This window comes from Ahaetulla prasina, chromosome 1, assembly GCF_028640845.1.
Source record: "Ahaetulla prasina isolate Xishuangbanna chromosome 1, ASM2864084v1, whole genome shotgun sequence".
Lineage (NCBI taxonomy): Eukaryota > Metazoa > Chordata > Lepidosauria > Squamata > Colubridae > Ahaetulla > Ahaetulla prasina.
In genome coordinates this window covers 261,182,475-261,196,047 of record NC_080539.1, presented here as the reverse complement: position 1 = coordinate 261,196,047, position 13,573 = coordinate 261,182,475, and the positions used below count along the sequence as shown (strand labels likewise).

General features: G+C 38.9%; 1 protein-coding gene across 1 annotated transcript in view; it reads right to left on the bottom strand.

Annotated features, from left to right (window-relative positions):
- Positions 1-4,049: 4,049 nt before the first annotated feature.
- Positions 4,050-13,573, bottom strand: part of DRD4 (dopamine receptor D4) — a 30,689-nt gene continuing 21,165 nt past the window's right edge. Inside the window, exons 2-4 of the mRNA XM_058157101.1 lie at positions 12,606-12,718; positions 9,687-10,240; positions 4,050-4,305 (exon numbers count right to left, since the gene is read on the bottom strand). Coding sequence (XP_058013084.1) covers positions 4,103-4,305; positions 9,687-10,240; positions 12,606-12,718 — 870 coding nt within the window. The 3' untranslated portion in view covers positions 4,050-4,102. The remainder of the gene's footprint in view (positions 4,306-9,686; positions 10,241-12,605; positions 12,719-13,573) is intronic.

Below are 13,573 nucleotides of genomic sequence, written 5' to 3'. Positions count from 1 at the left end.
GCAAAAGGTCTTTGTGATTCTTGTTCAAATATGAAGCAGTTCTGCTTTGCAGTAAATTTAGTTTCCTAATGTCTACTAAATCTTAACTAAAACACATATGGAATCTGATTCTATTAATGAATTTTATGTGCGTGTTATTTAGTTCTCTGTAAAAGTTCTCCAATATGGTAAAAATTCTTTACAATGCCCACAGTGCTGGAAGTATTATGAACCTTTTGTAGCGGTTACACTGATAAATGTGGAATATTTGAATACCTCTAGAGAATAATTATTCAATAGTTAGATTTGAAGGTCTTACAGGAAAATTCAAAGCTGAAATCTCCCTTGTTGAGTTCAACATTTGAACACTGTGTGTTTCATACCCATACGGTCTTCTTTGTAAACATACAGAACTGTTTGGACCTTTCCTTCTTTCAATAATCTTTAGATCCCTTTCTCTCCTCAGATTTTGTTGTGGTCTTCCAGCGAAGTAGCATGACTCTGCTTGGTTTTTCAAGATCAACCCAGATCAAGTAGATGCTGTTACTTGCTGGACCTATTAAATCAGGAGTCTCCAACTCCGGGCCTTGAGCCATTTAGAACCAAGCTGCAGAAGTGATGGGCAAGCACACACATGCATCCCCACTTCCGCAACCAGTGGGTGAGCACTTAGATGCATGCTCCATTTTCACAAATGGCTGGCACGCTTGCCCTCTGCTCGAGCAAATAAAGCTGCACATGCACGCACTTGCCCGCCACTCACATGGAACCATTCCCTCTCCCCCGCCCACTGGTCAACAAAGCCAAAAAGGTTGGGGAACTCTGTATTAAATAATTACACAAACGGTCCAAGCTCCTGAACCCTGTAGACTTCAAACTACAATCCTGTTATTTTGTTAGACTTTCTCAACAATCTACCACAATACAGAGTAGCATAAATAGCACTTTAACATTACTGAATTGCCTGCTATTCCAGTAAAATGGTAGAATTTGTCCTATTGGGGACTGAAACAGCAACAATTGTACTTATTTGTCAGTCACATGCCACTGAGGACATGTCATTAAATCACATCTGATTGCAAGAATACATAGATAAATTACACTGTGGTATATTGTAAATCAGAAGCAGTATAGAACAAATATTGAAGCTTCTGAATAGTGGTATTGTATGTAGAAGACTTGAAAACTGTATATCCAAGAAAACAAATAAATGGATCATAGAACAAATTAATCCAGAGTTCTCACTCAAGGCACATGTGATCAGTCTCAAATTATCATATGTGAAACGTGAAGAGCCAGCTGTCTTGAAAAGTCCTTAATGTTCCATTAGGTGGAAAGGAAAAGAAGAGAATGACCAATAAGATGAATTTATTTGATTACAATGGCGATGGGGCACAATTTGCAGATCTGAAAAGTCAGATTGGGAATAATCATCCTGGAGAAAATCTGTCTATGTGGTTGTTAAGAGCTGACATTAATTTGATGATGCTTAAGTAATTTAAAACATCAGATATGGTAAATTGATGGAATCAAAAGAGCAATTTCCATCCAACATCATACAAAACTTTTTTCTTTTTCATCTTATGTCTCAGATCTTGTTTCAGGGAGTCCATCAACTCTTTAGGATTTATTTGGGAGACATGCAGTCAAAAAGGAAATAAGTCCTCCAAGGCACCTTTTCTGCTGCTGGAAGAACAGTATAGCTGTTTTCTTATAATTTTGATTTTCAGACTTCTGAGTATATAGATGAAAAAATATCTCGGACAACTTTCTGGAACTCAGTGATCAAATCATTAAACATTTGCACCACGTTTACAGCTTTCTATTTGTGCTGCCAAAAATAAAAGCAAAGGTGCAACTGTGCATTTCCTCAGCATCTCACTTGAGGAGAGAGAATCTTACATCCTAGCAAGAAGACTAATTTTGAACATAGCACTTCTTGAGTGTTAAAAATCACAATAGATAAAAAAAAAGTACTGGTTTTAAGCCCAGAAGAAGAAAAAACTTTAGAGATATTGATGCTGTTTTGTGGAAGATGTTTCTGGCTAGTCACAGAAATGTGTTTATAGATCGATCATGCATGTACATGTATTAGATCTAAGCAACAACACAGATAAATAAAATAGCTCTAAAGGTATACCTAGGCAAACATTCAAACGGAGGTATGATAAGACTTTTTCAATACAATGTTGGTAAGTGTCTTAAGAGCATTCGTGACATATTTTGTAAATGTAGCAAATATATATTTTCAGTTGTTCCTAAATCTGCTTTTGGCAAGACATTGTAAAGGGGAGGTAAATGGCATTTGGAGAAAGGACTTTATATTTGTTTGCCCTCATCAATCAAGAGCACCAAAAAAGCCACTGTAAGTACAGCAGCAGAATTGCACCCCTATCATGCTGCTCATCTGATCTCTATCTGACTAGAGGGAGACCAACCCTGTATGTTGACATTTCAATAGGTCCCCAAAAGTATCTTGTATAGTCATCCCATGTTGGGAAGATAAGAGACCTGAGTTTGTATTTTATTTTCCCTCCATAAACTTAGTTATAAATATAAGGTCTTTTACACAGTGTAGCTTCTTCAATTTCTTTAGTATTTAACTGCAAGGCCACAAAGGTGAATTCAGCTACTTGCTAATGTTTTGATTTGCTAGCTATATTGAACAATGGAGGAGATAGTACACCTCAATTTGTCTAAACCGCAGTCCGGTCAACCTCTCCTAAGAGGTTCATGTTCTATTGCTCTCAAAATGAAGAGAAATAGAAGGGAATATTATTAACATGTAAGCAGGAGACCAGTCTGCGCTCTCTCAAATTATTCCTGTATGAAAGGAATCCTGCATATCTTCTCAAACCTAAGATCCTACTTAAACAGGTACTACATTAATTACTTTAATTCCATTCATTTTATGTTCTGTGTGGGACTGGTGCCTTTATTCTTTGAGGTTTTTTGTCCTTAATTCCCAGATACTCTTTTTTTACATCTAGATAGTTAAAATTAAATTTTCATTAGAGGGCTTTCTTATTAAAACATGCACAATTGCCTAAATACATTGTTGTGTTTTCAGAATTTTCATAAGGTTAAAATTTGTACTGTGGGAGTTTGGGCATACAAACAAAAATCCAAAGGATTTTTTTTAAAAAAACTTTCCTGAATCTCTTTCTTGAAGAGAAGGGCCCTCAGTAGAATAGCAAATATCTGTCCAATGGGCAAGAATTTGGTGTATCAGGAAATTCAATTTTTAAGTGTTAATATCATAACTTTTTCAAAAGAATTTTCAAAGCGGAGGAATTAAATTCATCTTCCAGATCAACCATTTTCAATACAATATGACTATTAATTCTTGTGTATGATCAGGACTAGAGGCTGAGCAAACATAGACATATATTTGCCATGCTATAGTCAGACTAAATTATCCTCATCACCATAATGGTTTTCTGATCCCATGGTACATAGAGCTTGATTAAATTGATTATGCATCTTATCCAAGCCTTTGACATTGAGCAGCACTCTCTGATCCAGCGAAATGCACAAACTATTATAGCTATGACAAGCATGGTTGTTTTTCCAGCCCTATCTCTCTTTTCTCAGTTTCTAACCCATCACATCCTTTGCCAGAGATTCTAGGCATTAAACATCTTCTGATGGTTAATTATTTTTACAAGTGAGGGGGAAAAAAAACCCCTAGACTCTATCAGAGCCATCAAAACATGTATAAATTCTTACAGCATCACTCAGAAATTCTTTGGGGGAAAATGCTGTCATTATTGTGGGGCAACCATCACAAATGCCTTTCTGAATAAATGTTCTGCTTGAATGGAGGACAGATGGCAAACCCCAAATGGAATATTTTTCTCCATCAACTTAGAAGATTATCATGAAGTCTCACAAACAGTGCATTGGCTTCAAGCCATTTTTGCATTCTCACCAAATATGAAGGAACTGCTGTCCAGAAAGCAATATCTTTATCCAGTGAAAAAAAAATTGAAGCACACAACTATGTAATAAGAAATAAAGCTTTATTAAACTATACAAAGACAATAATTGGTCTGGCTCTTTGCCCTGTGCAATATACTCTCCTTTCTTCTGGGTTCAGTTCTAGACAAAGAATCCAGCAGGATTAGCAGAAGATGTGCAAAACTTTGCGGAAGTAATTCCTAAATTCAGTGTTGAAGATTGTGTAGATGATAGGGTTGAGGGCACTGTTGACATAACCCAGCCATGTGACAATGCTGATTACTTGGCCAGACCTGATACAGGACTCACAGAGAGCTCTGGTTATGTGCACCACAAAGAAAGGAGTCCAACAGAAAAGGAAAGCACCTTTGAAAAAGAGAGAGGAGGAAAAATGAGCCAGTTCTTCCCTGAGTATGTCTTATTTTCTCAAAATTAAACATGTCAATTTTAAACAGTGGCATATACATTTTTTAAAAAAATGAGGAAGGAAAAAAAATCCACCGAGGTTACCTTTGAATAACGTGAGGTTGTCATTTCTGATCTGCCTAAATTCTTTGCATTTAAGAATGCTGAAATATATTTAATTTCCCCATTCTTGCTGCATCTGGTGTCTAGTTTAAATGTACCTAGCATTAGCTGAATGAAACAAACAGCAGACACCTCCTACATCAGGTTGTATATAAACTCAAGGTCCCTTGGAATGCATATTTATTTATTTGTTTATTAAAAAATGGATACTTGCTGATCCATTAACATATTAATTGATGCACTAGGACCTTAGGGATCCTGGGGTCAGGAAGATACAGTGCAGCTGGTGCGTAAGTGCTGTCTATGCAGGCTCCAGTAGCATCTGCATTTACCTCGCTGGAATCATAGGAAACAGATCTTTCTGCAAAAGTTGAAACTAGGCACACAAGGTGGTTGGTCAGGTTCTTCTGCAATGCAAAAACATCTTGCCAAACTGGGCTACTAGAAACTATGTCTGGGACCCCAAAATGCAGACTATACCTAGAGAGTGCTCTTAGTTTCACTATATTTTGCTGATCTTGAAGGGGACTTCAGGGGTTTAAACCAGAAGGGTCGACATATTCCAGTATATGCACCAGATTAAATGCAATACCATTAAATAGAAGCACATGAGAAGCAGAGAGGCTTCACAATAAGGAGGGAATAAAGTTACTTCTCCGGCAGATGACTGGCTAAAGAAAGTTAAGCAGGTGGGTGTTGATTGGCAAGGGGCTGGGCAGAAAGTTTATTTATGGGGTCTCTGCTATCTACGAGCCAGGTGATGAAATGTAATAAGGAGATGGAGTCCCAGGAGAGAGGAAGTGCATTCCAGAGGACTAAGAGGCAACTCAGTCTGGATGTTGTGTGTGAGAGAAAGAGGGTGAAGACAGCCTCACCCTAACAGTTTACAGAATATATTGTAGGTGCCGGTAGTAGAGTCCTCAATCTGGCAAGATTTTGTCTATAGACCTGAAAACAATAAAGAACTCAGCTCGGAAGAATCACCACGTGTCAATTTGACCTTCCACTCTCAATAACTCTTGCTTGCTCTTTATCGTGCCACCTGTTGTTCCACCTCCGCTTCACTTTCGGAGCATGCTCCATCTTCAGTGGGCAGTTTGGGGGAAGGGGAGCAATTCATCTCTAAAGAAAAGTATTATCTTTCTAAAGCCTCCAGGGATACCCCAAATCAGCAGATAACTTTTCTGTTATGCACCAAATGTGCATGCAACCCCAGTGGAAGTCCTAAGTCTGTGTGAGGTCTCAGGGCAATCTCAATTCTTGAGCATTCAGGAAACGCTGCCTGGTTGTCTTCCTGTAGCTCCTAGTTCCTAGGCATGCCAAGAAGGTAAGAGAGGCAAAGCCTGGCCTCTTTGGAAAATTGACTTTCCTCCCTGCTGGGACGTTGCAAAGCAGCTGGAGGCCCTTGCGTTGGCAGCACTTTGTAGGAAATAGCACGAATCATTTTGAAATCTGCTCTAGCAAGCACATCCCTCAATTTATACAGAGCTCAGCAGAGCACTTCTTAAAATTCATTTGTTTTATTCCTCAGTTACCTTGTTTAATTAGATGTGGATCCTCTTTTGGCTGGCTGAAGGACACAGGGATCCTTGGGTTGTTTGGGGACAATTTTAAAAAAATCAGTGAAAATCATTTTTTTGAAAGGAATAGATGTGTGTATGGATGGAGGATTCGGACTTAAATCGAATATTAGTTTTCATGGTATTTCTCTTTTTAATCTGTCTCTGTAGCTGGAGGAGTGGGGAATTATTGTGTTGCCGATCCAGGGAAGATGTAGACCCGGTTCTCAACGTGGAAAGTAAAAATCTGAAATCATAATATCTTGCAGTAATATTGAGTCAAGGGGGAAAAGGTGATTTGCAGCTTACATGGACATACTTGTACTTCTTAGTGTTTTTTTTTTTAATCAAACACATCTTTTCCTGCAATCACACAGTTGCTTCTTTACAGAATACCAAGAATGCAACATATGTATATACACTGGCAACCTGAGTATGTGTACATAGGCTACCAGGGGTTAAGTCATATTGACACCACACACACACACACACAAGGTCCACTCTTACATACTACTTATGTCATAGTTTCTGCATTATAATGCATGTTCCACTTCCCTACCTTCAACACTTATATTCACCCATGTGTACTCTGAATATCTTTTGCTTTTGCATCTGGATTTCTGCAAGCCCAATCCAGGGCATTTTTCAAATGCAATTCTTCCACTGGGAGGCTCTGGTGTGGAAATGATTATAAGGAGCTGGAGACCTTTAATGCTGCTAATATTCAGCTGTAAAGTGGTTAATACATCATCTAATTTTCATTAAGATGCAAAGACAGACTGGATGTACTCCAGTCCACAACCACAAATGGCTTATCCAGGCTTTAGTTGCAATGGAAAGATTGTGCAGTGAGCAAACCACTACAGGGGCAGCTCTATTCACGGACCTGAGTGCAAAACACCAAAGAAAAGAGCAAAAGCATCTCCTTCTCATAACGCTTCTTATATAGGTCCTTCCTCCTTCAGCATCACATTTCCAGAGCTGCAAAACTTAGCCTGCTTTCTGACCGGGGAAAGCAAATTCTTGTAAGAAGCTCTATTGCCAAAGTTCCAAAATTAAAATGGCATTTTCGTATGCAGCAGATGCCCTTTTCCATTCACAGTTCTGTCCTTTCATTGAACTGAATGTGGCTGACAATTTTGGCTGCATAAATCCAGAATACTACTAGATGGCAGTAGAAAAAAAACTAGAAACTAAATGGTTATCCACTCTTTGTTGGTTGTCCAAGAGACAGGCAATCCTCAATTTATGACACAATTGAGCCCTCGGGAGGCCTCTACGCAGCCCATTTTTGACTGGCAGAATGCTGCTGGAGGCTGGGGAGGCCGAAAATGGCTGGGGGGGGCGCGTGCGGACCCCCGTGTGCTGTTTTGGCCGGTAAAGTGCTGCAGGAGCCATCCGTCCTGTCTCCCCCACCCCCCACCCCCTGGCCAGCCCATGGAGAACTACAGTACTGATCCGACCCTCAAAGAAATCCAGTTTGACACCCCTATATTACAGCATAAAGTCAGCTACATAAGTATGAAAATTAACATGACTCATTGTTCTGTACTTTCATTTTAAAAAAGAGAGAGAAGGATCTAAAGTTCATTTGTTTTCTCCTTTGTCCATTCTCAGCAAATAAAAAGCCCAATTGTTCTGCTACTCTTCAATGCAGCTTGAAATCTCTATATAGCTTGAATCAATTCATAAGCAGTATATTATACCAGACTGAGATCCCCGATTTCTCTCTTTTTTTCCTCCAGAGAACAATGTGCCAAAACCTGCAGGGGAAATTTGGTTATACCCCAAAGGGCATGAATCATGCCTGGAGTTAAGTACAACTAGAATGCCTGACAAAGTTATTCGGTGAAAAAATCCTACTGACTTTTCAGATTATCCTCAAAACAGCAATAAATTAAGGAGGGACTGATTAGCTAATCAGACCAATTGGGCATCTAGCATAGATGGGAAAAATTGCTTATCTGAATTGAGATGTCTTAGCAACTATGGGTGGGTATTTTTGTGCCTAAAGAAAAAAGTCTGTGGCTTGAGGGCCTCTCCTGGGTTTCACCCTACCGGACAGAAAATGTTGACTACCAGGGTGCCTTTTATGAGCTAGCATCATCTCTGTTTCAAGAATGTGAACACTGTAATACTCATCTCCAGTCAGAACTCCTCTCAACTTCTGATACATAAGAACATAAGCAGTGACCTACTGGATCAGGCCTATCTAGTCCAGTGGTCAGTTCTGACAATCGCCAACCAATTGCACAAAATCTAGGACTGAGCCAAATCTGAAATGTCTTCTGCTTGTTATTTTTATACTCCATCATATTTGTTTACTACAGATAGTCCTCAACTTACAACAGTTTGTTTAGACTGAAAGCTTCATTCAAAGTTACAATGGCACTGAAAAATGTGACTTATGACCATTTTTCACAGGTATGAACTTTGCAGCATTCTGATTACATGATCAAAATTCAGATGCTTGGCAACTGGTTCATATTTATAACCATTGCTGTGTCCCAAGGTCATGTGATCACCATTTGCGAACTTCTGACAAGCAAAGTCAATGAGAAAGCCAATGGGAAACTTAACAACTAGGTTACAAGCTTATCAGCTGCAGTGATTCATTTAACAATTGGGGCAAGAAAGGTCATAATAGGTGGCAAAACTCACTTAACAAATATCTGACTTAACAACAGAAATTTTGGGCTCAATCGTGGTAATCATTTGAGGATTACCTGTACTATCCTTCGGAGGTGCTCTGGTGCATTAACAATAAATCCCAGAAGATCCATTTCCATGAATTCCTAATTCTATCCATGATAATATAGTTATTTCAATAATTATTTGGCAGCCTGGTAGGATGAGGCTATTGTAGTCAGTAGTCTCACCCAGTGCTGGGATTCAAGTAATTTAACAACCGGTTCTCTGCCCTAATGATTTCTTCCAACAACTAGTTTGCCAAACTGCTCAGAAAGTTAACAACTGGTTCTCCCGAAGTGGTGCGAACTGGCTGAATCCCACCACTGGTCTCACCCTACCAAGCTGTTGAACAATTCTTCCCATTTTGAGGAACATTTTCGCCTCATTCTAGAGGTCTCCTAAAAAATGCCATTTTGTTGGATTTTTCCCTACTAAATACAGAGAATTTTACTCTTCAGTCCCTCCAAACCATTATGAAGCTGTCGAAAAAGGATAATAAATGTCTTAGTGTGGAAATGTGGTAGTGGAACAGGATTTAATTGTTTAGATTCTGCCTGGCATACGTCTGTTAAAGGCAAAGGGTCTTTTAGCAGGAAAGCTGGCACTCAGCAGCCCAACTGTACAGGAGTGAGGAATGTGTGCCTGTGTTACAATACAATACACACGTATACTATGAAAGGAGTTTCAGAGGACTCAGTCTTCCGAGGATGATCAGATATGCAACATTCACTTCGTCCTTTTGGAATTATCTCTCTAGTCAGCCACTAAAGTTCAATTAAGAGACACAAAATGAGGAACAAAAAAAAAGCCAGTTTCTGTGTCATGCTGTACTTATCAGAATGCCAAATGTCTCTCTATGCATCGCTGTATCCTTTTTTTTTAATATCCTGGTTTTACAACTGTCTGGATCTGAAATCGAACTGTCTGATGGTTTACAACCCTGAAAACCATTTAATGTTTTATACTCACCAACCACAACTGGAAGCACCTTCATGGCCTTCCTTTCCCTGCCATTGATTTTGGCTGGCTTCCTACTGAGTTCTCCATTTGGTGCATATTTGATGTGTGGATAGGACATAGTCTGAATGCCATTGTTCTTGTAATCCCTGGGTAAAGTGCAATCGGAGCAGGCATAGGGGTTGAGTTCCTCTGCCTTGATATCCTCCTGGTTCTTCTCAATGACAGGTGGTGGACCATATATCTGCCTATTGCCCAGATAAATGCTACTCTTCAGCTTGGCTTTCCGAGCCTCTTCCCAGCGCCTAAGTCCTTGGAATATGCCGCAGTAGAGGACCAGCATGACAGGACATGGAATGAAGAAGGAACAGATGGAGGAATATACAATATAATTATGATCCTCCAGACGACAGAAAGATGGATCCCGGTTTGGAACATTGTTGAGGCCAAAGATAATTGGGGATGCCACAGCAAAAGCAAAGATCCAAGTGGTGGAGAGGAGGATCAGTTGACGCAGATCAATCTGTCGTCGATTGTAATTCAGTGGAACAGAGACAGCAATGAACCTGGATGACAGAAAACAGGGTGTAACCATGGGGTTCCGTGTTTACTTCACGATGGTAAAACAGAACAAACTCTATGATTAGAAGATGGAGCCGGGCTGAAGGTGTTACTGGGCTGAAATTCCCATTTTGCCTCTCATACTGCCCATTCATTATTTAGGAAATGCAACATTATTGTGTGGCTATGCCACCACAAGGCAAACACAAAAGGTTCTTTTACCCCATTTCTCCATTCTGATATATCAACATTTCCCTGCGCAAGTTCTTTGCTCATCCAATTACCTTTGGCAATTACCAATTACCCTTGCCAATTACCAATTACGCTTGCCTGCTCTATGGAACATTTATTCTCCTCATAATGGCTCCATGGTACTGCTTCTCTCCCTTCAATCAATCCATACTGTTGGTAAAGGACAGTCGCAACTACACTGACAAACACGTTCCCCAAAACTGGGCCTCTCCATAACAAAATGGGTTCTAATTTAATAGGTCTCAACCTCATTTATTTAGCATATACATTTGTATCTGTAAAAGTCAGCAGAGATATTGTCAATATTAGGTGGTAGGTTCTGACAACCAAAATATTCCTGTATGACCACCCATTATTTAGGAAAAATGAAGCAGGATTTGCCATTTTATTGGAAGAAAGAAAAAAAGGATCTAGCTACTGAGTATTTCTGTAGATTAAAGCTGCATGAGCTGAATCACTTTAACATGGTATAATACTTATAAACTCTTGAGCTAGTAAACGAAAATTTGACCTGATAAGATGTAAATTTGGTTAGAAATCAACAAGCATATGATAATCCCTATAGTCTGAACTGGAAAACCCTTTCTGTCCATTAAATATGTCTATCTTATTTCCCTGCTTTGTATTTTAATTTCTATTCATAATTGGTAGCCTTTTATTTTGGTTTATTTTTCAAATCAAATGTAGCAAGTATTACTATCAGCTGAAGGGCCTTGTTTTGCAGCCAGGTGAAACTGTAAATAATATGAATAGCCCCCCATATCAGGGTAAAATCATTTCTTTCAAATGCACAGAAAACTTTCTGCTAGTCCCAGGCAGTGCTCCTATTTTTATTCTTCTTTTTCCTTAATGCAGACTGGCTGTTATATATGCAAAATGATTTAAAAGCATTTGAGTGTGTCATTAGCACTCTTTCACAGTTAACATTCAAGATGTGAAATTTGGGGACAATGCAGCACATGGTGGTATAAAGTGCAGGGGCAATGTACAAGTTCCTACCCAGAGCAGGACATTTTTAGCACGTGGAGGAATAAATTCAGACGAGGTTTTGATTGAATTGATTGTCATAGCCCCAAGTATTTTTATCCCTGTACCACAAATGAATATATGAATCACAAATGGGCAATATCTTTATTAAAGATAATGTGGGGGGATTCATATCTCTATGTAAAGACCTGAATGGGCAAACACTTGGAGATTAGCTGCCAGAACTTTCCTCTGCCAAAGGAAACCAGGCCAACTTGTAAATAAATTGCTGGCAGACGTTCTTCCGGCATGTGTGTTTTCTTAGGTGAGGTGGGGGGGACAGAACAAAAACAAAACAGTCAGAAGCAACGTATAGACAATAAACCACCTACATTTCCTAGAGTTTCTCAGTTTCCTTCTTGCCTTTCTTTGGTAGGCAAGTTCTTTCCAATAAGAAAATCCAAAATGCAATTATTGGAAGAATTAGTTCTTCAGTTTCTGTTAGTGAGAAGGGTGTTGATCATGTCTGAATTTGCCTTTCCTGAATAGAATATTGCTTTATGGACTGCAAAAAGCTTGCCTTTATAAAGTAGTGGGTATTTTAGGGGAGAGCATTGTTCTCTCTACATTTTCGGTCAATAGACCTAAATTATATATTATAGACAAAAATGAGTTATTAGAACAAAGATATTCTTCAGTCTGCAAACTTTGAATTTTACAATTCACTTTACAATATCCCACATACATCTGCAAGAGAAATGGATGTTCAGATATATAATTAGTAAAGAAAATTGGGAAAAAAATGTACGTTGATTAGAGAAATCAAAGCATTTCTGTACATTTTAAAGCCGGAATGTACAAAACAAATACATAGTAAATTGTGACAGAGTGGATACTGATTGATCTATCCACACCTACTATAGATGCTGAATGAAATACAAATGAAAAACTTGCAGTCCTTGTGGATGGCAGCATTAAACTTATGTTTCCTCAATTTTCCTAAAGAACCCTCCTAGAGTTGCTTCAGTGGCTGAGGCAATTTAAAAGCAGATTAAATAAATAAGTGTGTATGTATGTAGGTATAATATGTGTTAGAACTGAAAGAGTTGGGAAACTTAGCATCTAAAAGCCATAATGAGCAGAGTTTCTTACCGATCCACGCTGATAGCACAGAGATTGAAAATGGAGGCAGTACATAGCATGACATCCATGGTCATCAAGGCATCGCATAGGACTGGGCCCAAAGACCAAACGCCTCCCTGGAACTGAAGAAAAATCAGTGAATGCATTCAAAGTTCATACTTGAGGGTTCCCTTCACTATATTCTTTAGCCACAATTCTAGTTGGATTCTCAGGTTGTGGCTCTGCTACTTTTCTTTGAGAAGACATAAACATATGGACTACCAACCTTGATCAAGGAAAAACAATAGATGCAATCTACATAGACTTCTGCAAAGCTTTTGACTCAGTAGTACATGACAAACTTCTCTTAAAACTAAAATCCTACGGCATTTCAGGATCTCTCCACAATTGGATAAATGCCTTCCTATCAAACAGACAACAAGTGGTCAAAATTGGCAATGCTCTATCAAATCCTGTTCCTGTCAAAAGTGGCGTTCCTCAAGGTAGTGTTCTTGGACCAACGCTCTTCATACTATATATAAATGATCTCTGTGACCTTATCTCTAATTATTGTGTTCTCTTCGCTGACGACGTCAAACTATTCAATACCACTAACAATACTTCTACCCTTCAAAATGACCTCGACTTTGTTTCCGATTGGTCTAAAACTTGGCAACTTCAAATATCAACCAGCAAATGCTCAGTCTTACATATTGGTAAAAAGAACCCTAATATCAAGTACAAGCTTGATGGACATTACCTTACTGACGACCCCCCCTGTCAAAGACCTTGGAGTTTTTATATCAAATGACCTAAATGCCAAAGCCCACTGCAACTACATAGCAAAAAAAGCTCTAAGAGTTGTAAACTTAATTTTACGTAGCTTCTTTTTCAAAAACTCTACACTACTAACCAGAGCATACAAAACATTTGCCAGACCTATTCTTGAATACAGCTCATCCGTCTGGAACCCATACCACATCTCTGACATTAATACT